The sequence below is a fragment of the Harpia harpyja genome, chromosome 4 (assembly GCF_026419915.1).
Source record: "Harpia harpyja isolate bHarHar1 chromosome 4, bHarHar1 primary haplotype, whole genome shotgun sequence".
Lineage (NCBI taxonomy): Eukaryota > Metazoa > Chordata > Aves > Accipitriformes > Accipitridae > Harpia > Harpia harpyja.
The window spans coordinates 41,882,261-41,903,845 of NC_068943.1; the positions used below are offsets into that span (position 1 = coordinate 41,882,261).

At 53.9% G+C, this 21,585-nt stretch overlaps 1 protein-coding gene across 7 annotated transcripts in view; it reads left to right on the forward strand.

Annotated features, from left to right (window-relative positions):
• LOC128141545 (protein CEPU-1) overlaps window positions 1-21,585 on the forward strand; it is a 355,486-nt gene that overhangs the window by 294,340 nt on the left and 39,561 nt on the right. For all 7 annotated transcript variants that reach the window (XM_052786390.1, XM_052786394.1, XM_052786395.1 and 4 more), the window contains one exon: window positions 7,887-8,119. In XM_052786390.1, coding sequence (XP_052642350.1) covers window positions 7,887-8,119 — 233 coding nt within the window. The remainder of the gene's footprint in view (window positions 1-7,886; window positions 8,120-21,585) is intronic.

Below are 21,585 nucleotides of genomic sequence, written 5' to 3' on the forward strand. Positions count from 1 at the left end.
GGAAAGTGCACAGCAAGGAGAGATCTCACCAGGTTTTTGGAGGCAGAGAGAGGAGACTTCATCTCTACACCTCCTCAGATGAGGAGACCTTATTTTACAGGGTTTAAACTGTTCTGTAACACTTGGGGGGAGAGGATGAGATCATGACAGAGTTATTTTCTTCTTGTGGCGTTTCCCATGCCTCCTCTTGAAGCCTCTCAAGGCAGCGTGCAGGCAGCTGCCAGAGCCTGGACCTGGGCTGGGGTTGTACCCTCCCTGCAGAAGGGAGGATGCTTTCGTAGGCGACCCTGGAAGACTGCTGGGGAAAGGGTGACTTTCGCTCAGGGCTGTTCGCCTGCTGGCATCCAGGAGCCCCCCCCAGCAATTACTCGGGCTTTGGGAATGTGAAAAAGGAGAAAAAATGGGAGGAACAAAATGTCCCTCGAGCTCAGCGCAGGATCCTGGCACCGCAGGAGCTCCCCGGCGGGGTGGCATTTCATTAGTAAACCGTCCGTGTCCCTGCACAGCTGCCTACAGGCGATTTGGTGCTGGCGTCACCCCCGTTCCCTGGTGCCATTTAATGCTTTTGGAGGGCACCCAAGCAGATGGGCCAGGAGCACGCTCCGGGGCTGCTCCCTGGGGTCAGCTGCAGGGGTGGGAGCCCACGTTAGGGACACACTTCCTCGACGTGCGGTCTCGGAGCGGCTGCCCTCATTGATGTTTTGTGGCACGCTCCGAGATGCTGAGATGGAAGATGCTATAGATGTGCAGAGCCCTGTTGTTAGCAGAGACAATAGGAGGATAAATAGAAAGGCTGGATGAGCCGAGCACGGGAGCAGGGGACTTGGAAAGGTGCTAGTGCGCTGCTGCATTGCAGAGAGATAAAGACTTTTCCAGACAAGCCATCCCTGCCTGCTGCATCGTGACCTGCCTGCTTTGCACCAGTCCTCGGTGCTGGCGCGGGGGTCTCCCGGGACCGGCGGGGTGTTGGGTGCACGCAGAGGTGCTCGTGGCTCCTCCGTATCCTGCCTTGTGCTCGGTCAGCAGGCTGCAAAGTGGGAGCTCCGGCTCTTTTTGCAGCTTTTCCTTCCTCCCCAGTTCGGTTTCCTCCTGTTTCCTCGGCATTTGCCAATAAGCTCGGCTAAGGCAGCATACTGGGAGTTGTTTGCAGCTCTGCGAATCCTGGGCAATGAACCAAGGCAGATCTTTTCGAGCCCGGTATATTATTATTAATATAATTAGTGTGAATCATTTGCATGTATAAACTTTCAATTGAGGAGATCAGGTACTTTACAAACATGCGCTAACTCACCCTCCCTGGCAAGGAGGTGCCAAATATCTTTCAAGCCTGGCAGAGGGCAGAAATGAAGGGCAGGGTCTTGCAAGGAACTTGCTGCAGGTTGCATCGTGAGCCGGTGGGAAAGGCAGGACCTCCCAGTCCAGAGCCCCGACTCCCCTCTGCAACAACTGAGATGAAACTGTCTGGGCAGGGAAGAGAGGGCGAAACACAAAAGGGTTTTATTTTCCATTTCTGAGCACTGCTTTTGACCAGCTCAGCAGGATTATGAAGAGGCACTGGGGTGGCAGCTGATCCGAGGGCACCTCCTCACCCTGCAGCCTTTGGAGATGCTCCGGCTGCTGCAAGGGGAAGAGCGGAGGTAGGCATCAGCCCCAGCGGGGCCCCCCCTTTCCCGCCGGACCCCGCTGCCGAGTTAATCATTCGGTCAGCTCCTGCCTGGCAGGCGGCAGGCTCCCTGTGCAGGGAAGCGGTTTTTCGGTCCCGACAGCCGTCCTGTGCGGTGACAAAGTCCTCTTCGGTGGCGTCACATCAGTGTGAGCTCGAGGGATGCCCTCCAGCTGATCTTGCAGTTGAGGGTGAGGACGGCTGGGGTGGTCCTGGGGCACAAGTGAGGATGGGCATGCCAAGAACCCTGCTGCTGTGTCAGCCACGCAGACGTGCAGATCCCAGCAAGGATGAGCCTCGAGTCCCCGTCAGAGCCGCCTGGGTGAACGGTTGGGGCTTTCGGCAGGCCAGCACCAAACCTATGGACCAGTTTAATCAAGCAGTCCAGCTGCCACTGTGAACGCCTCCTGCACGGGTTTGCACGTCAAGCCTAGTCACCCAAGTTCGATGGACGGAGATGGGTGTCCCTGCTGCTGCCCTGCTTGCAGCGCGCGGAGGGGTGAGCGGGACGGGATTATTGCTGGAGATGCACACGCCATTTGCCACATGTGTATCGATGAGCAGACGCGCTCTCGGTACGTGCTGCGTGTGTTGCACGCATGCAACACCTGAAAAAAAAGCCTTCGCTGTTGGGTTGGTGCTTGGTGTGTAGGGTAGCATTGTGTGTCGGTGTGTATGTGAGCAGACGGTGCTGCAGTGAGTGTGTGTAAGCTTACGCAGTCTATATGTGCACGGAAAGTGAACAGATGCTGTAAATCCTGCTGAAGAAGGGCTGGACTGGTAGAAACTGCTAGTGCATGACTTAACCCGCTACGGCAAAGAGTAAAAAGAGGGAAACCAGACTGGCTTGTGGCAACAAGGATTTTGGCTTAATATTTATTAGTATAAAAGCTTCTAGACTACCCCCATGATAACGACACTCGGGCCGTCCATGGCATGTGCATCACAGCCTTATGGGATCGTCGGCAGCACCTTTCCCAAGGAGCATGGGACAATCTGACCCCGGTTTTCCCTTCGCTCAGGAATTGATGGCCAAACTTCTATTGCCACCAGACCATAAACATCATCGGAAAGTCTATGAGAGCAGTGGGACTGTGCCTGAATGGGATTGAGTTGTTCGCAGCCCAGCCTTTAATTAATCCTAATAAATAACAATAAAATGTGATAATCACAGAAATAAATCTGAGATGTGAAGCTCCTGCCTCCGGCGACGGTCTAGTTTAGTTGATCATTTATAGCACAGCTGATGGTGCAGAGGCTGGAAGGTGCTGCCTGGGACATGAGATGCTGGGGACAAGGCAGGGCCGGATCAGCTTGTCTCCTTGCCCAGCCTCAGTGGGAGGCTTTTGCACCCAGTTTTAAACCTCAAGCTAGTTCCTGCAAGCTGATTTCCAGCTTGGTCTAGCCCGTAGCAGAGACAAAACGCTTCAAAATCCAGAGGGATCTGGGAACTGCTGAGTTAGATTTGGAAGAAAAAGATAAAACATCTAGGGATACTTGATGGTGGGTCGGTGTCGTGGCACAACGCGTGTGAAACTCCATCAGGTGGCCTGGATTTGGGAAGGCGGTTTCTCTAGGGTGGGCACGCCGTGAGAAATTTGGTGGTGGTGGAAGGAGAAGCAAGCCCGGGGTGGGGGGGGTCAGCTTGGGCACAGCCCCGGCTTGGGCCACCAAGTTTGCTGAGGTGAGCCAGGCTTAGCCCCGTCACCGCCTCCCCGCGATGGAGCTTGTACCCTGATAATTGCAATGAAAGTGGCAATCAGGTTGGTAATTTCGCTGAGCTCTTTTCAGTTCTAATTAACATTATTCATTTCTTGTGTGTCCTGCTGGGTTGAGACAATCTGTGCTCTCCAGCCCAGCCCGCTGGAACACCAGCGATCTGCATAAGAGGCAACAAAAAAGTGTTGTGTGCCAATTACTACACTTCAGTAATTAAAAACCTCCTTCCCCCCACTGCCGGGCCACCTCCTCTCCCGTCATTTTCTGTGTGCAAACTCGCAAAAGCAAAGAGAGAAATTCAGGAGGGCATGTCATTGCTGGCGTGTGCCATCTGTGTCTGTGCCAAAAATGCAGGGAGGTACTGGGGGCTGTATGAAGCGTGGGCAGGATCAGTGGTCAGGGCGCTCAGCCGTGGCACCCTGTTGCTTATTTATTCCTGGTACTCGATTGTGGCGGCTGCAGTTTGGTCGTGGGCTCTTTGGGAGCAGGTCTACGTCTGCAAAGCAGCCTGCTCCCCTCCGGCCAGGCCTGGTTTGTCCCCACCGAGGGCTTTGTTGTCATTTTCAGCCCTGCTCGTCTTTGTGCTTTTGGTAGTTACCCAAGGTGGCAGAAACCTTACGGCGTTGCTTTCCCTCTTCCAATTTCTGTCTTTGATTGGTGTCCCTGCAGCCAGGCAGGCTGTCGGCTGCACCCCTGGGCCCTTTGCACGGGGTGCGGAGGGTACAGGCACGAGGACTTCGACTGTACGAGCTCAGCCCCTCAGGCTGCGGGGATGCCAGCTGGTTTGGGGGAGAGCAGCCAGTCCCTAATGGACCGGCTTCCTTGTAGAGAGCGGAGAGCAAAGCTGAGGAGCTTTGGCCACGGGAAACATTAGCGGGTCTGGAAAGGGCAGCACCAGCCCGCGCCTGTGTCCCCTTTGCGCCCACCATGCATCGTTGACTGGGGAGTGTGGGGCAAGGGCATGAGCAGGCGGGTTGGGACAGGTAGGGAAGATGTACACACACAGCTCTCACCTTTGGTTGGTGCATGCAACTGTCTTAAAATGCCCAAACTCCATCGCTTGTGGTCATTTTGAGGTGCCCTCAGCGGCAGCAGGGAGCAGGGGGTCTGGTGCAGAGTGAGGAGTTACCTCTGCAAACTGTCGCTACCTACCCCCAGGATGACACAGCAGTGGTGTGTTAGCAGCGTTTCCACCTCCCGGAGGAGAAGCCCTGAGGCTTGGGGCTCTGGGTTTAGAGGGAAAGAAACAGCAGAGAGAGGGAACAGCATCGTTGTCTCCTTGTGCTGACAGACAGTAGTTTTTCATCTTCCTGGAGGAGAAGGCCTTGCCTTCTGAGCAGGAACATAACCAGGATTAAGGATCTTGAGCGAGAAAATTACCTCATCTGTGCTTAATTATTTTTACATCTTCTTTTTGGAGGTGAGCGCTGTTTTCCGGCACCCCGGGGACCTCTCTCCCCCCTCCCTCCCTGGCACGTCATGGGCAGAGAGGGAGGGTGAGAGCCTCCAGCGAGGTAGAAGAAACATCTCAGGGCTTTGCACCTCGCCAGGAGCGGGGTGGAAAGGGAGGAGGCTGCAGGCTTGGCGGTGGCTTTGCTCTCCACCTGCGCTTGGAGCCTGGCTTCCCGGCCAAAGCTAAAGGCTTTCCGCTCGGCTGCCTGCGTGCGGGAGAGGAGGGCTTCCCATCCCTGCGCCGGGCTTTTGGAGAGAGGAGCTGCTGGAGGAGGGAAGTGGGAGCAGATGGAGGGGCTGGAAGAGCATCGGGTCGCTGCAGCGAGCCTCGGCTGCGGGGACCCCGACCGGCGCTTGCGCGAGGAGCACCAGGGCTTAGCACGGTGGGTTGGAAGGAGTGTGACCCGCCGTCCCCTAAATAGCACGCTGTATCCAGAGGTCAAAGTGCATCTTTCCCAGGACCTGTTTCTGCGTTTTATTTTATATATATATATTGCCTCAGGAGCTTTAGGAGGTAAGGAAGAAAATAAAATAAAATAGCAACTTTAAGCTTGCCGATCCCAGGGACAGAGAAGCATGTCTAGGTGATAAGAAGAGTTTGTGACTGAGTGCTGTGAAGGGCGAAAGCACTTATTTCACTGTTGCCTCATGCGTTACCTGAGCCCCGTTGCTTTTCAAAAGCACTTAAATGCCCATATGATAGAGGGAATGCTTGGATTGCACACTGTCTGCCTCCATTATTATCCAGGGATCTCTAAGCTGATGCATTTCACAAAAAAACTGGCGTGGAGGAGGAGAGAGGAAATATATATTTTTAGTTCAGCCTGCTTACAGGTCCTCAAGGATAATCTCCGCAGAAAAGACCGGTCCGAGAAATTCAAGCCACGTCTGGCTTCTCGTCACCCCGTCCTTCTCTGCGATACGGCTTTGGCAGCGAGGGTGGACACCCCTGTGTTCGTTCAGAAGTGCCGCTCGCTGCAACCGTGGGAACCTATTTCATGGCATTGCAACGGGCAGGCCAGAGCCAAGCACCAAATATCCACCTGCATTTTATTCGAGCCCCATAGGTAGCAGAGCTGATGTTCCGAGTACGATATACTAAAACCATCCTCTGGGAAGAAATCTCAAGTTTTTTTCAACTTGAGCAACTAAACTCTCAGGTTTTGCTCAAGTTGTAATGCAGCTGAGAGCGAGAGCCAAGTTCTTGGTGTTCAGCCCAGGCTGAATCTATTGCGCTTTTTTATGTAGATAATAAAAATCTGCTCACATTTAATTTATTATTATCGTAATATCATTATGGAACAGCAGTAAAATTGTTTAATTTATCGGATGTTTTTCACACCAGAAAGGAGGATGGTGCAGTAGCTTGGGTACTTGCCTAGCAAATCAGCAGGGGAGTCCTGGGCTGCAGACTACTCGTCTCGCCTTGGGCACGTCACCTCACGGTCATCCCTAACCTCCAACTGTTGTGTGTTGAGGCTGAGTGGGTTCTTTAGGCTTCTCCTGTAACAACTGGGGCCAAAGAGATACCTCCAAAAAGAGGCTAGATGAGACAGCTTGACCCAGGTGGGTACCTGTGTCTTCGCTGGCATCAGTAGCGGACATGGGAAGAGAAGTCGCCTGCCGGTAAGGAGACAGCTCACCCTGGGAAAAGGACACAATCCCTGAAGTGCCAGGATGAGTCCGCATGCCACAGATACATTCCTCCTGCCGTTAACTCCCCTGCTAGCGCAGTCTGGCATGTATAGCTCATGGAGCCCCTTGCATTCGTTGAGGTTACCCCGTGTGAAACCTCCCAGAGGCTGCCGTGCTCTTTTTCAGTGCGTCCGAAGTTAATTTGCATCCCAGCCACTGCACAAGTAATGAAGTAGATTGGGGAGAAGTAGATTGGGGAGAATATAAACAGTGGATCTTAGGCTGAGTGGTTTTATGCAGGGACATTATCCTCCGTCGCCGGCATCCAGCAAAGCGTGGCTAAGTCCTAACGGCTCCGTAATCGAAAACTTGCTCAGAGAGAAGCGAGGTTTTAGCTGGCTTGGGTGGCTGCAGATTTCTGCTGCCTAGGGAAGGGCTTGGACAGCGGGCAGCCTCTAGGCCCTCTCCTCTTTGCTCATCTGGAGACAATTCGTTTGAAATGGAGCATTCAAACCTTGCTTGGGGATGTGGGGATGGAGGGTTACAGGGCTGGCAGAGACCTTCGGGAAGAGCAAAACTGGGCCCCGCTAACGTGGACAGGAAAATAACGTCCTCCAGGAGCAAAGTCTCAGAAGAGAAGAGGTTTGCACTGTGTTGTCTTCTGGGGGGGCTCAGTTTGTAAATGAGGCTGGATATAGAAGATTTCTACCTCCAAAACATCACTCGATAAGTGGAATGCTTAGCAGGGCTAAGGTGCAGTAAGTGAGGGAGACACAGCGATGCAGATGATGGGCAGGGAAGGAAGAGCTGACAGAAGGGACAAATGGTAGGAAGCTCAAGGTTTCTCTTTAGAGGTGTGTCAGAGCTGGTTTTCTCCTGAGATAAATTTTCCTCGCTCCTTTGTGAAGCAGTGCAAGCTGCTTTCCCGGCTCCACTTTGCATTTCTTTGCCTGGCTGCAGGGATATGAAGGTCTGCAGAGAGAATGACAAGTGATGGGTTTGGGCAGGAGGTAGCAACCTGCATCCTCCCGAAAAAAACTGTGGTTTGGACTCAGGATGGAGGTTTTGGCTCGGCTCTGGTTGTCTCTGAGTTTGCAAAGGAGCAAATGGGAATGGAGGAGCAAAAGGTCCTTTGGTGACTGGTGCCGGGTGGCTCTGACCTCCCTACACCTGAAATCGTTGTGAAGGTCTTGGAAAAATCTCTGGTGCCACCAGTTTAGATGGATATCGGTGCCCTGAGCACTGCAGGTAAAGTGCTGACATTGACCTCTTTGGACACTGAAGGCACTTGGTCTCTGCAACGGCTGCTGGCAGCAAAGCTAAAAATAGTGCCAGGAGGACCGGGGGGGGGCTGCGAAGGGGGAGCAGAGTGCCCCAAAACAGCGTGCTGACGGGTCACCTTTCTGCCTCTCCCCAGGTGCTCCGTGGACAACCGAGTCACCCGAGTGGCCTGGCTGAACCGCAGCAGCATCCTCTATGCCGGCAATGACAAGTGGTGCTTGGACCCTCGGGTGGTGCTCTTGGCCAACACCAAAACCCAGTACAGCATCCAGATCCAAGATGTGGACGTGTACGATGAGGGCCCCTACACCTGCTCCGTGCAGACAGACAATCACCCCAAGACATCGCGTGTCCATCTCATTGTGCAAGGTAAGAGGAAGGGAATTTGTAGAGGGGTTGGGCTCGATGCTTTGATTTCTGTGTCCCCCTTTCGCTCTATGTCTTCTTCTACGTCGAGCATGTAAGACAACTTGGTCCAAATGTAGAGGCCGATCAACAGGCTTGGAGAGTCCCAGTGAAGCTGGGCAATGCATTTATCCAACTTTCTTGGAGTAGTCATGGGGCTCTGATACAGCCAGCTCTGCTTCCCAAAGTAGTCACTGGCAAACCCGTGTTGCTGTTTGTTTTTGTTCTTGCGTTTTGATGGGGTTTTTTGTTTTCCATGCTGGAGGCGATGCTTGAAGTCAAACTTGTGTTGGGGGAAAAGAGAGAGCTGGCAGATTTGTGTACTTTGCGGGGGTGTGTGTATGCCTACCAACAATATGTGTTTGTGTGTTGAAACACTGTACTTCTGTGAGGAGGAGGAGGAGGAGGAGGAGGAAGGCCGGCATGGGGTGGCGGAGCGAGGCTGCATGGTCCATGGGGTGCGTATGTGCGCTCTTCAGGAGGCGTACAGGCACACGTGGGCTCTCGAGAGGGGACATACAAGCGTGGCCGCACGCGATGGTCATGCAGATGGGTGTTCATGCAAGATAGCTCCCGTGTCCGTGCTGCAGGACTTGGTGGGGACGTGCGCTGGGCAAGGGGGGGCCTGCGTGGTGGGACATACGGGACCCACTGCACTCTTAGGGAGGCAGTCTCGGGGAAGATTAATGGAAAATGTCTAATCCCTTGCTAGCAACCTTTTTTCCTTCTTCTGAGATTTGGCCAGGAGCCCTTGTAGCATGACATACCAGCTTGAGTATTGGAATCTCGTCTCGGGCTAATTTTCGAATGCTGATGGGTGTATTGATTTGGAAACAAGCTGGGTTAAAAAGGCATTGGTCTTGTACACAGAGTCGGGTTGAGCTAATCCACCGTCGATATGCCAGGCCTGAGCATTATTGACAGCCTAATGAATAGAAGGGGGGGAAAAAACCCCAACTCAGGGCCTTTATTTCCCCCCTCCCTCCCTTCCCGTTTTCTCTTTTCTCTTTGAGCAATCGAGCAAACTAAACAGAGCCGGACTTTCTCCATCTCCATTAACAGCGGAGAGAAAGCGGATGCATTGCCAGCCCGGGTCCTTGCTGTTTATCTTGCAATCTGTTATTACCTGCCTGAGTTTCTTAAGCCAAAGTCGATCATGTGCAAGTTCTGAAGTCGCTATCAGACGCTGGGGTGATGCAGGACAATTTCTATCTGTTCTCTTCTGCTTCCCGTTTCCTCACCTAAATTTCCTGTATCACCAGGCATCCAAGTCTATCCCTCCTGTGCCTTGCTATATCATTAGGAAGAGATGTTTGGGTACTGGAGGAAAAGGTCGAATCTTAACTCCTTGCAGCGGTAAAGTTAAGTACTGGGGGATTCGGTGATGAGCTCAATCCTATAACTGCTGAATATCCTCACCGCTGCCGATAGAAATACCGGCTCTCAGGAGCAGGCCCCCTAATTTCAAGAGCTGTTACTTGGCTCACCCAGCCCTTTCTTGGGTGGAAGGTGGCAAGAGCGTAACGCGCAGCAACACGCTGGAGCGGGACGTGAAAGTGAATATTGTGTCCAACTCAAGGGAAGCCTGCCTTAATGACCCCGATTAAAATTTGGCTGGGGTGCCAGGATTAACTCTCCCGCCTTGGACAATGGGCCCAATAAGTACGCAAGCCAGTATAATCCTGTCCTAAATGACGTTCAGCTTATGGGAAGCGGCGCTAACCCCTCCCTCCCAGGAAAGCAGGGTGTCCAAGCGCCAGATTTGAGGGATGTGCCAAGTTGAGCACGTGGCTGTGGGACCTCTTGCCCCTTCCCACAGCCTGATAGGAAAGGAGAAGCGGTGAGAGGAGGTGGGAGAGGGGGGGTCTCCCCTTTTAAACAGGGTTAGTCCAGGTGCAGCCAGAAAGGGGGAGGTGTGCAGGTTGCTCTAAGCAGGTCCTGACTTTCCCCTTGCTGCACCAGGAAAGGGCCTGGGGCGCAGCTCTGGAGGCAGGAGTACTCCAGCCTCTCAGGATGCAATTAAATCGTGCCCCGGGGCAGGCTGCGCTCTCCAAAGGGACTGGCCGTGGTGGGCTATGAGCTCTTCCCATTCCAGCCGGGATGTCAGCAGCCTGCCACTCCCCTCGGCAGGCGTGACGGGTGCGTATCGGCTAGGGTCCAAGCGCCCTCAGCCCATGCCGTGCATCCCTCCTTCTCCCCAGGTTTAGGGGATATCGCTGGGAAACGGCCGTGGACGGAGGGAGCGAGGAGCTGGGGCATCGCTGGTCTCTGCCAAGGGCTGCTGGAGGAAGCGGTGCTATGGGGGAAAAGAGCAAAAAACAGAAGAGGGATGGGGGTGAGAGAAGGAGCTTCCTTTAGGGTATGAGGGTTGGGGATGGTCCCCCAAGGCAGCGGGAGAGAATCGGCTAGAAACCACCGGGAACCAAGGATGTCCATGCTGCATCCAGGGGAGTGCTGTACGTTTATTTCTAGGTTGACTGTATTGATGGCTGAGATCCCAAAATAGGTGGGTAGAAGGCACCTCAAGAGCTAATTTAGCCCATCCCCCTGCAACGAGGCAGAGACATCGCTGGCAAACATGTTTGAAAGCTATTCTTAAAAATCTTTAACAAAGCAGGTTCTTCAGTCTCCCTAGACGATCTATTCTACTGCTTCGCTACCTTTATAATTAGAAAATGTATAGCTAATATCTAACTTAAACCTTCTTTGTTGCAAATGAAGTGGAGTTTTTCTCAGCCTATCCCCAGCGGATGTGGGGAACAATTGATCAATGTCCTCTTTGTAACAACCTTTTGCTTTTGGGAAGGTTGTTATCGTGTTGCCCCTTAGCCACCTTCTTTCTGAAATGATGCAAGCCCCATTTCTCCTACCTTTCCTCATCGGTCAGGCTTTCAGAAACACTTGTCAGTCTTGAAATCCTGCTACAAAAGGCAAAAGGTGATCGCTGCCGATCCAAGAATAGCAGGTCGGTGCATCTCTCCTTCCCGCTGCCTCTGTGCTAATGTGGGACAAATGAACCCGGGAAGGAGCCGACAGACCCTTGGCATTGAATGCATCAAAGTTCAGACCTGCTATTTCGGGGACTGCTTTAAATGAGGTCAGGCTCGGTGTTGGTAACGCCAAGTTGATGTGAGCCAACAACATAGCTGCAAAACATACAAGGAGGTTCTCGGCACCTGGATCTCCCCAGGAAAGAAGCTCCCAGGCTACAGCTGGACCTAAAATGGACAGCTCAGGGAGCGTCCATGTCAATCGGCAGCGTCTGGAAGGTGGTCCCTGCCTGTCCCGCTCACTCAGCCCTCATTTCTTCTTAGGAGGAGTTGCCGTAAGACCAGACAAAGCACGGGGAAACAGCACTGCCCGCGTTTGCAGGAGTCTGCCTTGGACCCTGGGAAGAGCGAGGTGTTTCTGGGTGAAAATCCCAAAGAGGCAAAATCCAGGGAAGCCCCACTTGCCACAGGCAAGGTCTGAACTTGGAGGGACGCAGAAACCCAGAGCGAGAAAGAGGATTTGGGCCCCGTTGACCTCTGAGGAGCGATGCTTTCCCTTCCTCTCCTCTCCTGTATCCCACTCTGGTTTCCTTAGCGAGTCCCACTTCTTGCCCCTGCAGCAGCATCTCAGGCGCAGCCTCCCCCTTCTCCCCGCAGGACACTTCAAGCTATTTAAGCTGTTCTCTGGTTTCCTGGGTTTAAAAGAGAGAGGGGAGGCAGAAGGAGGAGGAGGACGGTGTCTGGAAAGCTCTTATTTGTATTGATAATAAGCCGTCTCCAATGCGCGCCTGCAAAACACTCCCACTGCCTTGTAAGATGCATTAAGGAAAGTTGGCCTTATCTCGGCGCGGGAAATGGACTTGGGGAAGGAGGCACAGAGCCTGCCAGAGTTTAATCTCACTTAGGCACACAAATTTGCATGATAGAAAATGGTGGAATTTTAGTGCTTAGGAAGAAAGAAAGAAAGAAAGAAAGAGAAAAAAAAAAAAAAGGCAGGCAACTGGGGGATATTAGCGCTTTCCCGCTTCTTTATCAGTTTCCTTGGCCCTATCTGGCTCTTTCTGTTGTCACTGAAGCAACTAATCACCCCTCCCCTTTTGTTTGGTGTAAATGAGTTTTCCCACTCCTTCCCGGCCCGGGTTAATCTGCAAATCCCTGCCTTTGTTTGGGAGTTAATTACCTGCTCGCCAGAGTCGGGGGGGCTGCGGGCGCAGGTGGCACAGGGCCGCCCCGGTGGCGGGGGGCACACGTGGTGTGCCGGTGGCACCTCGCTCGGCGCCGAGGCCGCCCCGGGAGCATCGCTGCCAAGGTGTGCGCCGGCGAGATAAAGCCGCCGGTGGGGTTGCGGCACCCAAGCCGGCTTTGTTTCAAGCGCCAAACTCTGCCCAATTAATTTTCCTTTGATGCTATAAGCCCCTTTCCCTCGTGGGAGAATACGGATAACTTTTTGCGGCCGCTTTTCTGCCTTACACCAGGGTGCATGGGAAACGCCTGCCCTGCCGAATGGAGGGGCAGCAGTTCACGTGGCGGCACAGGCTGAGAGGAAGGATCGGTCCCCGCAGTCATCGTCACTCTTGTCGAAAGACCTCAAGGTGGCTTGCAGGGAAAACAGAGTAGGTGGCAATGCGTTGCTTGTGCCTGGCTTTTTTTCTTTTTTTTTGGCCGGAGATGCTCGGAGCATTCCTGACCACCCTCCACCCTGGAGCTTTGGCACCGCTGCCGGAGCCGGGGTGTCCGTGGGGCTGAGCCTGTCCCCTGCACCACCAAAGCCACTGGTGCTGGGGGTGAGGAGGGGCAGAGGGATTTGCCCAGGGCCGTTAGGCAACTCAGCGGCAGTGAGGGTGCATAGACGTTGGCCATGTATGAAGCCACGGGCTGGAGTTTCACGCTGGGCAGGATGCTTCCCAGCAGAAACCACAGGAGCTGATTCTACAGTGGGTTTTTTCTGGTGTGTCCGCACCTTTTTCCCCTGTGAGAGCAGCTGTCCTTTCTAGAAGCAAAAGCAGGTTTACATAATGCCTTCTAAAAGGCATGCGGAGAGTTTTGAGAGCATCCCCAAACCAGCGGAGGGGAGGAAACCAGCGGCACAAAATCAAAATCCTCCCTTGCTTCGCCTGGGCTCTCGACTCCTTTGACTGATGCATTCCTTCCCCATCTCTCTTTTGTTGCTAATCACCATCCCTCCGTCAAAGCGTCTTTTTCTTTTGTATCAGGGCTGTTGTCGACGACTGAAGGTCTCCCACGCGCTCCCGAGCACTGTCCTAGTTGTTGGCTTTCTATCCCCGTTTTGCTCTGCCCCCGGGGAGCATCTCTGCTGCTCCCACATCCATTGCTGCCCCCGGATCTCTCCGTCTCCCTTCCAAGGTTACCAGCCCTCGCTTCTCCGCAGGGGCCCGTCAGCCCAGCGGGTGGGTTTAACCCACTGACGTGCTTGTCCGTGCTCCCTTGCGGAGCGGCCCCATACCCGGCATGCGGCTGGGCAGGCTCCCTCCGGCCTCCCCCGAGTCACTTGACCTCTTTGCAAATCAATTTAACATCTGTGAGGCAGAGATAATAATTGTCACCTACTTCACAGGGGGGTTGATGAGGATTAATTCATTAATGTCGACAGAGGTCTTTGAAGATGGAACGCGCTATTTGAGAGCTAAACGTTATTATTAATTAGCAATTATATCATGGGGCAGGAGGGGGGGAAAGCGGAGACTCCAGAGCCCATACTGGAAGCGCTTGCTCCCGGCTCACACGCCTGCCCTCGCTGCAGCTTCAGGCTGCCCCAGTTACGTGCCCGCTCTTGCTGCTGGAGGGAGGCAGGCGCGCCGCATCCCACTGGGGACATGTCCCACTCGTGCTGCGGCACGTCCTCCTTCCCGGAGCGTGTGGGTGAGCCCTGCTGGTGCAGGGGGAGTAAAGAGTGGGAAGGGATGGGGAGGTGAACGGTGCTCGAGTGCGTTGACCGCTGTCCTCATTAGCAAGACAGCAAGTTGGTAACAGAGAAGCAGTGGTGAAGGGAAGGCGTCCTCCGTGCTTGCCTGGCACCCCGGCGATGCTAGCGGGCCAGGTGCTGCCAGACCCACGGGAAGATGTATCTGTTCCTGAGGAGAAATAATTGGCAGGAGAACAGAGCGAGGGGAAGGAAGAACCAGTGATTCATAGGACACACAGACCGTTTTCATTTCCTTCATGTTTTTCTTTTTCGCGTACACCAAGGCTGTGGCTGATTTCTCTGTTTTTCTCCCCCGGTGAACTGCTAATGCTGTAATCCGGCGTGTTGTGGGCTTCCCCTAAGCAGTGCAGACGCAAACCCTTCGCGGTCCCCACCGGCTGCCCTGCGCCCCGGTGCTGGGACAGCACACCGATGCCCTCTGGGGCCGTTTCCACCTCCGACACCCCCGTGGCTCTGCTATTTCCCTCCTCCCCAGCTGCAGCCGCGTCCACTTTTGTGGCGGCAAGGTGAGCTCAGCGTAACTCTCTTTACTACTCCCTCGGAGAGGGGCAGAGCCGTGGAGGCTGCCCTCTGATCACCCCTCTTCTAGAAAACAAGAGCTTACTCCTCTCCGAGCCTTTCTGAGCGCACGAGCTCCCAGCGGCCCCGTTCACCCGTCCTCTCCAAAGGCTTTCAGGGAGAGGTCATCCGCCTCACCTGGAGCCGTTCAACAGCGGCTCCGCTAATGCCTTCAGCGGAGCGGGTGAAACTGGGAGGCCAGCGGCACGCTGCCCCGACAGCTCTCCAGGCGGGGGCCGGAGGAGGACTCGAGTTGTCCGCAGGTCTCGTGCTCACCCCCTGTGTGGCGGGTCCCCCTCCTTCCCCGCGGACTTTGCCGGCCGAAGGGGTGGCACGGCAGCACCCGCGCCGCCGGGATGCACGTCGGGGCATCTCCCCGCCGCCACGTACGGTTCCCAGACTACCGTTGTTTGGTGTGATAAAGCCGGTGGGGGTTTAATGAGGTCACTGCAGTTTAATGCTACTGCGGTAATCTCTTTTGGTTTACTACATTAAAATATTTGCGGTGGAACGGTCGGACCGCTGTAATGCTATAGCGCTACCTTAATGTTATTGTTACCATGGTAACGCTAATGGTGGCTCAATAACATTATTGCAATTTAATCTTATGACAATAAAATTAAGGGTAGAACAGTGAGACCTCAACAATGTAATGTTACTACAGTAACAGCATTGTTATCGTAATCGCGGGAGCAGAGTCAACTTGTCATAGTGTAATATTGGTACCAGCGCTTTATTGTTACTATAGTAACGTGGAGCATCCGCCGAAAGTCACGGTAGGGGATGAATGGGAGGAGACGTCACTGGTGCGCCGGTACTACAGCTACCCCAGGGCTGTCAGTACAGGAAGGTCACGCCGGAGTAAAGTCACCTTACTTGCCTAATTCCACAATTGCGGTGTTTTTATCGGGGCCTTTCTTCTTCTCCCTCCGTTGCCGGAGCTCTTTGGAGCAGGTCTGTTGTTTTAGCAGCAGTAACTCTGCAGGGAAGGATTTAAAGCGCTGCCTCCATCCAGTTCCAGATCCTTCTGCTCGGCGTTTTATAGCATGTGGCTGTTATGGAGCGATAACATTTTATATTTATATGTCATCTTCCATCGTGAAGGATCCCAGCACAAGCCACAAATTATTGCCGTGCTGCAGGGCCCGGCAGGCAACCCGGCGCACGCTGCGTGCGAGAGGAGGGGGTTTCATCCAAGGGCGCCGGAGCTTGGATGAAAGGCTTTGCTGCCCCGGAGAGATACCTACCGATACACCTACCTGCTGGGCACCGAGCCCTATGCAAGTGAGAGTGTCCTTTGGTTCGAGGACTTATCCCGAGTCCCCAGACTTCGTGGGACGGGGCAAGGGTCTTTGTGCATCCCGAGCTGCGTGCCCTAGGCAGTGCCCTCCGTCGCCTGGGTGGGCACGGGGAAAACTACCCCCCTTCCCAGCTGGCAGCGCAGCTTGTATCAGGGCTGGAAAGGCTTAGCGGGGTAGGCAGGCAGCGAGGCTTGCTGCTGCAAAAGGCGTTTATTATTGCAGTGCTGGTCGTTGCAGGGGAGGCTCTGCAGCTCAGCATCAGTTGTCAGTGTTTCACGCAGCCTCAGGCGTGGTGGTGGTGAGGTTGGATATGGCTCGAGCAAGCGGTGTCCTGGCTGGGGCTGCGAGATTGAACGTCTTGGAGCATCTGTTCCTCAGGCTCGCTCGTTCAGCCCGGTTTCGTGGGGCTCACCCCAAATCTGACAAACGGCGCGAGGCAACACGTTGGCCGAGCGTGGCTGCTGGGGTAGCTGTCGATTCTGCACAAGGCGCAGGTGACATCTCTGTGTCATGCACGGGCTCACTGCAGTTTTCTCCAGCCTCCAGGGGAGGGAGTCAGAGCTGCCGATCTGTCCCCAGCATCTCGGCCGCATCCCTGCCGCATCCCTCGTCCTGCCCAGGGATGCGCGCTTGCCGTGCCACCGTGCCTGCCAGCTGGGTTGGATGCCCCGGTTGCTCGCTTGCACCCCTGAACTACCTACACCGCCTTCTCTCTGGCTTGGTAGGCAGGGATTTATCCTCTGCTTTGAGCCCTTGGGCTCCCTCCCGGCTTCTCAGCCCTTGTCCATCCCTTGGCGGCTCTTCTCGGTGCATTTGAAACCTGAATTTGGGTGCGCTGCCACCTGCTTGCCCGCATTTCACAAGCCCAGCCTCCAGCCCTAGCACAAATCTGGGCCTGTTCCGCGAGGCAGCTGCTTGGCTCCCCTTGTGCATCAGCATTTGATCTCTCTCCATGGGTATTTGGACTCTGACCACCGCTGTAATTCCTTGTTTGTCCTTTAATAAAAGACCCGTGAGCCCCCTTGACACCGGAGCTGGAATCGGTGGGACCTGGGGTGTCCTGCGTGCCAGCTCTTCGTGGCAATCTGGTACTGCATCTGTCCTGCCAAACCGGCTCCTCCGGGAGTTACATGTTTGAAAACACGAGCAGCGGCTCATGTCCCATTCAGTGTTTTTCTCCATCATTTGCTTTATTAAATATTGATTTTCTGTTGCATTATTAAACCTTAAGTCCCGAGCATAAATTCAGAGTTGATACTTTAATCTGGCTCTTCTTTTTGGCCTTTAGAACTGATTTTTCCGGCCAGTCCCCCCGGAGGCAAGTCCAGAAGCGAAAGCCTATTGCAGAGGCTCAGGGAGTCGGAGAGCAGGAGCAGGGGGCTCTTCCCGAGGGAGTTTGGTCTCTTTGGTGCAGCCTTTGCCATCAAAGGTGGCATCCACAGGGATCCTGGCTTGCAATCCTGCACAGACCATGGGTGAAAGGAGGTTGGGGAGGCATCAGCCAAGCTTTTCAGGGAAGTTTGTATGTTACCGTCTGGGGGAAGGATAGAGCCCTCTCTTTTTTTTTTTTTTGATAGTGTGGAGGGATTGCAGTCTGAAAGGGGAATTTAGTCTGGAGCCGCTGCGTGGGCAGAGTGGCCATGAGGCATCCCTCCAAATGCCCCGCTCTGTTTGCTCCCTAGGGATTTTGCTGCCTCGCTCCACCAAAATTGCCGTGCTCCGGAGCAGCGCTATGTGCCGGGGAAAGAAGCCGCAGATGGTGGTGTCTTGTCCTAAATGCATCTCTTAAAACGCAGCTCCTGGGCGATGCTGTACAAAGCTGTGCTTTTCTGCTGTACAAATCCCCCCTCGGCGAAACCAGAAGTCGGTCTCGGCCAAAACTCCAGGCAAAGCCAGAGGCGCACGGGTGGTGGGATCGCTGCTGGTGCCAGGCTCGACAAAGCCACCGGCCAGGTGGGAGCGATGCAGGTGGCCACCGGCACGTCCCCGATAGCCAAGGTGGGTCGTGTTGACCCACACCGGCTGGGCCTCGCTCGCCTCCCCTTCCCTATCGGAGAGCTGCACGCAGCCAGCCGCTGCCAAAGCCCCGCGCTGCCAGCAACCAGGTGTCTGAACATGTTTTCAGAGCCAAGATAATTCTGCAGCCAAAAGGGAGGAGGGGAAAGCAGTGTGGCAGCGCTGGCAGGTTCAGAAGGATCAAAAAAAATAAGGAAAAAAAAAAAAAAAAAGAAAGGCAGGGGGAGGCTTGCAAACGGCTTTTGGATCCCCATCCAAACGGGGCACACTGGGCGGCATGAAACCCGCGCCTGGCAGCCGGCGCGCTGAGCAGTGATTTAAAACCAGGCTCCCAGTGGCACGGAAAGAGGCAGAGGGGGAAGCAGATGTGAACACAATGCCAGAGATAAAGGAGAGGCCAAGGGAACAGCTGCCGAAGAGCCGGCCCGGCCCTGCTGCCTCCTGCGGCGGGCACCGAGTGCTAGAAAAGCTCCAGCAAATATCCACGAGCTTAAGGATGGGCTGAAGGGAGTCACTGAGCCCATGGGAGAGCGAAGTGGAGGACCAGGGGGGAAATGTGGTGTTTTCTGTGTTGTTTTTCCTTGGGTTTTGAAGGAGAGGTTGAAGCTCGGAGAAGGGGGGTTTCAGTGAAACACGGGGAGAGTTGTGATCTTGTTTTGCCCTTCTTTTCCCATCTGTTCTGGTGCTGCAATGGAGGAGAAAGAGATGTAGCAACGGGGAAAGGGGAGGAAAAGTGGGAAGCAGAGAACAAAAAGGCAGGGACCTTTGGAAAAGAGGCGGATATGTGGTCCTTCAGAAAAGACGTGGAAATATGGTCTTGAAAGATTTCTGGTTTGGGTTTTCGGGGTCTGGCTGGTTGTCTGTCTGAGCAGCTGGTGGTGCGGAATAGCAGTGAGTTCCCTCTGCCCCGTGCCTTGGAAACGAGGTGGCTTTGTTTGTTAGTCCAGGGCTGGATCCCTGGAAGAGCCCTACAGCACGGCCCCACCGGCTGCAGGCAAGGGGATGGGGAGGTCTCATTGCTCTAGGTGGACCCATGCTCGTTTTTCGTGTCTGGGTTGCTGATGCCATCTAGCCAGCAGTAGAGATGCCCAGAAGACTTCAGCTCTGGGTTCCTCTCCCTTCCTCCAGTAGCATCTAGCGTAAGACTGGGACAAGGCAGTGAAGGTTGCAGACCCTGACCTGGCTTGCTGTCCTACATGAGATGAGCTGAACAGGTCTCGGTCCACCCCGTTCACTGCCAAAGCCTCCCCATCACCGAGCCCTCACGGTGGGTGGGCTCCCCAAATTGTACCCAGGGCTGTCCTTGCCTGGACCAGCCTCGAGATGAGGGGTCAACAGAGATGTCTTCTCCATGGTTTGCCCTCCTTGTAATCCCTCCTCCTCCCAGCCAGCCCGAGAGCTTCAGCCTTTGATCCTCCTCCTCTTTTGCAAACACTTCTCTCCGCTTGTGGAATTAAATCTCTCTCACAGTGTTTTCCTTCCCTATCTTTTCTTTTTGGCTGAGTCTGTCTGAAATATTTTTTTTTTTCGCTCCTTCAGCAGCAGGGCTATAAAATTGATGGCCTCGCCAAGCTTTCCGAGCTGAACGTTAAACCCTTCCTGCCTTGGCTCCAACAGGAGTTCATTACTTTCTGAAAAGCTTCGTTGTCTGTTTGTGCTCAGATGATTGTTGTTGTGGAGGGGAGGATGCTGTCAGCGGAGACAGAGGAGGAGGGGCTGGTTTTGGCCAGGACTGCTTTGTAATCAAACCCTGCTCTCTTTCATTTTAGCAAATTTTCAAATGGAAATGGCCTCTTTTAGCAAAATTGAAATACTGGCACCCTCCCGAAGGCAGGAGCACAAAACTCAGGCCCCTAATTAACACACAGCAAAAGGTTGCATCGCTCTTGGAGGCGGTAGGAAAACGCTGCTTTGCAAATTGCCTGCGAGGACGATGCTCAGCCCTGGGCAGGCAGGAGCAGGGGGCTGCTCCGATTGCCCCGGGCTTAATCCCTGGGGTAGGCACGTGTTGCCACACCGCCTTTCTCGGTGAACCGGTCGCAGTCATCCCTCCTGAGCTTTTTCATCCCAGGAGCTGCCCTGGGAAGGGTGAGCCCCACGCAGTGCTGGCAGGGTCCCTCCAGCACCGTGATTTCCTTGTTCTGGTGCTGGGGGTCACTGGGCGGGTGTGTTTTTGCATGACGCAAATTCCTTTCGGCTTTTTCTGGCAAGACGAAGCAGAAGTGTTTTCTCTGGTTTGCCCTACGCCGATGCTTCTTCTGGCTCCCCGTCTACCTCCATGGTTTTTCGGCACTTAAAACACAGCAAAGCTGAGGTGATTACAAGGATTGGAGGTGCAGTGACACTTCCCTGCCAAGTAGTAATTGATTTATTAAAGACATTACAATACATTCATGGTTGAGCGTAAGAGTTTCCTTTGAACTTGCTTGAAAATCCAAAGGGATTGTGCCTGTTTGCAAGTACCGCGGGCAGAATAAATCTGCGCTCCCCCATCGCCTCCCCCCCGTGCTGCTGCAATTTCATTTCCCTTTGACTGGCGCGAGTAAATATCACAGCTCGACAACTCCAGTCCAGTGACCGGTGTGATCCAATTTAATAGCATTTAAAAATTCAAAGTGATTGTTAGCCAAATGGAAATGTAAGATTTCATACCCAGCCTGCCTTGGGGAGGAAAGGAAGAGTGAGGGAGGGTGCGGGGGATGTAGACAAATGGACTAGATAAAAAATAATGGAAAGTAACTTAATTAAAGAGGCTCAAGCCAAGTTAAAAACAGTAATGATTTTGAATCGGAGAACCACAGGTTTTAAAAATGAAAGGGAAAGAGGAAAGAAAGGAAAGGAAACTGTGGATAAAGAGCCTCCAAAATGATTAAATGGGAGGAGGCGGCGGCGGTGGCATAGGAAGGAAGGGGTAAAAATAGTCCTTCCGTGAAAGGTAAGAGCACACGGGGAATAGACGGTGCCGTTGATGAGGCTGGGCATTAGAAAGACAAATAGGGAAATTAAAGGGTGCTGTGGTGGGAGATAACTCTCTGTGGCTTTTCTGGCATTCTCGGAGGCGTGAGGGTGGCTGAGAAGAAGGCTCGAGGGCTGCATTTAGGAGAAACGGGAAACGAAGGAGCAGTCCTAATGGAAAAGGAGAACAGCCCCCACGTACTTCGGGCACGCCGATATCCCTGCCTTGTGGTAGCATTGCCTTCCTCCTTTTCCTTTCCTTTTAACTCTATCAAACATAGCCTATTTGGGTTGAAATTTGGTAATGCAATTTTAATTGTCCCTCTGTGCATGCGGATATCCTGCTGTGCTCTCTACAGCCTGATGACTAATTTTTAACCGCAGTGTTCTTGTCTCATGCGGCCCATTGGAAATACCTGGTCTGGCAGCCGTCCTGGTGACTTTTCCGTGCTTCCTGAGCGCTGCGGAGCCTGAAAAGCAGGTGCCGATGGAGCATCGATCCGAACGGGCACTTTTGGGCCATTTGCTCTTTGGGCCTCATTTCCCCGTCTGTACAGTGGGGATAATAACAGTCCCTTATCTCATGGGGGGGGCGTTTTGATGATAGGGTTATTAATGCCCGCGCTGCTGGTGCACCCCGAGAAAGCGGAGGCGGCGATGCGCGCA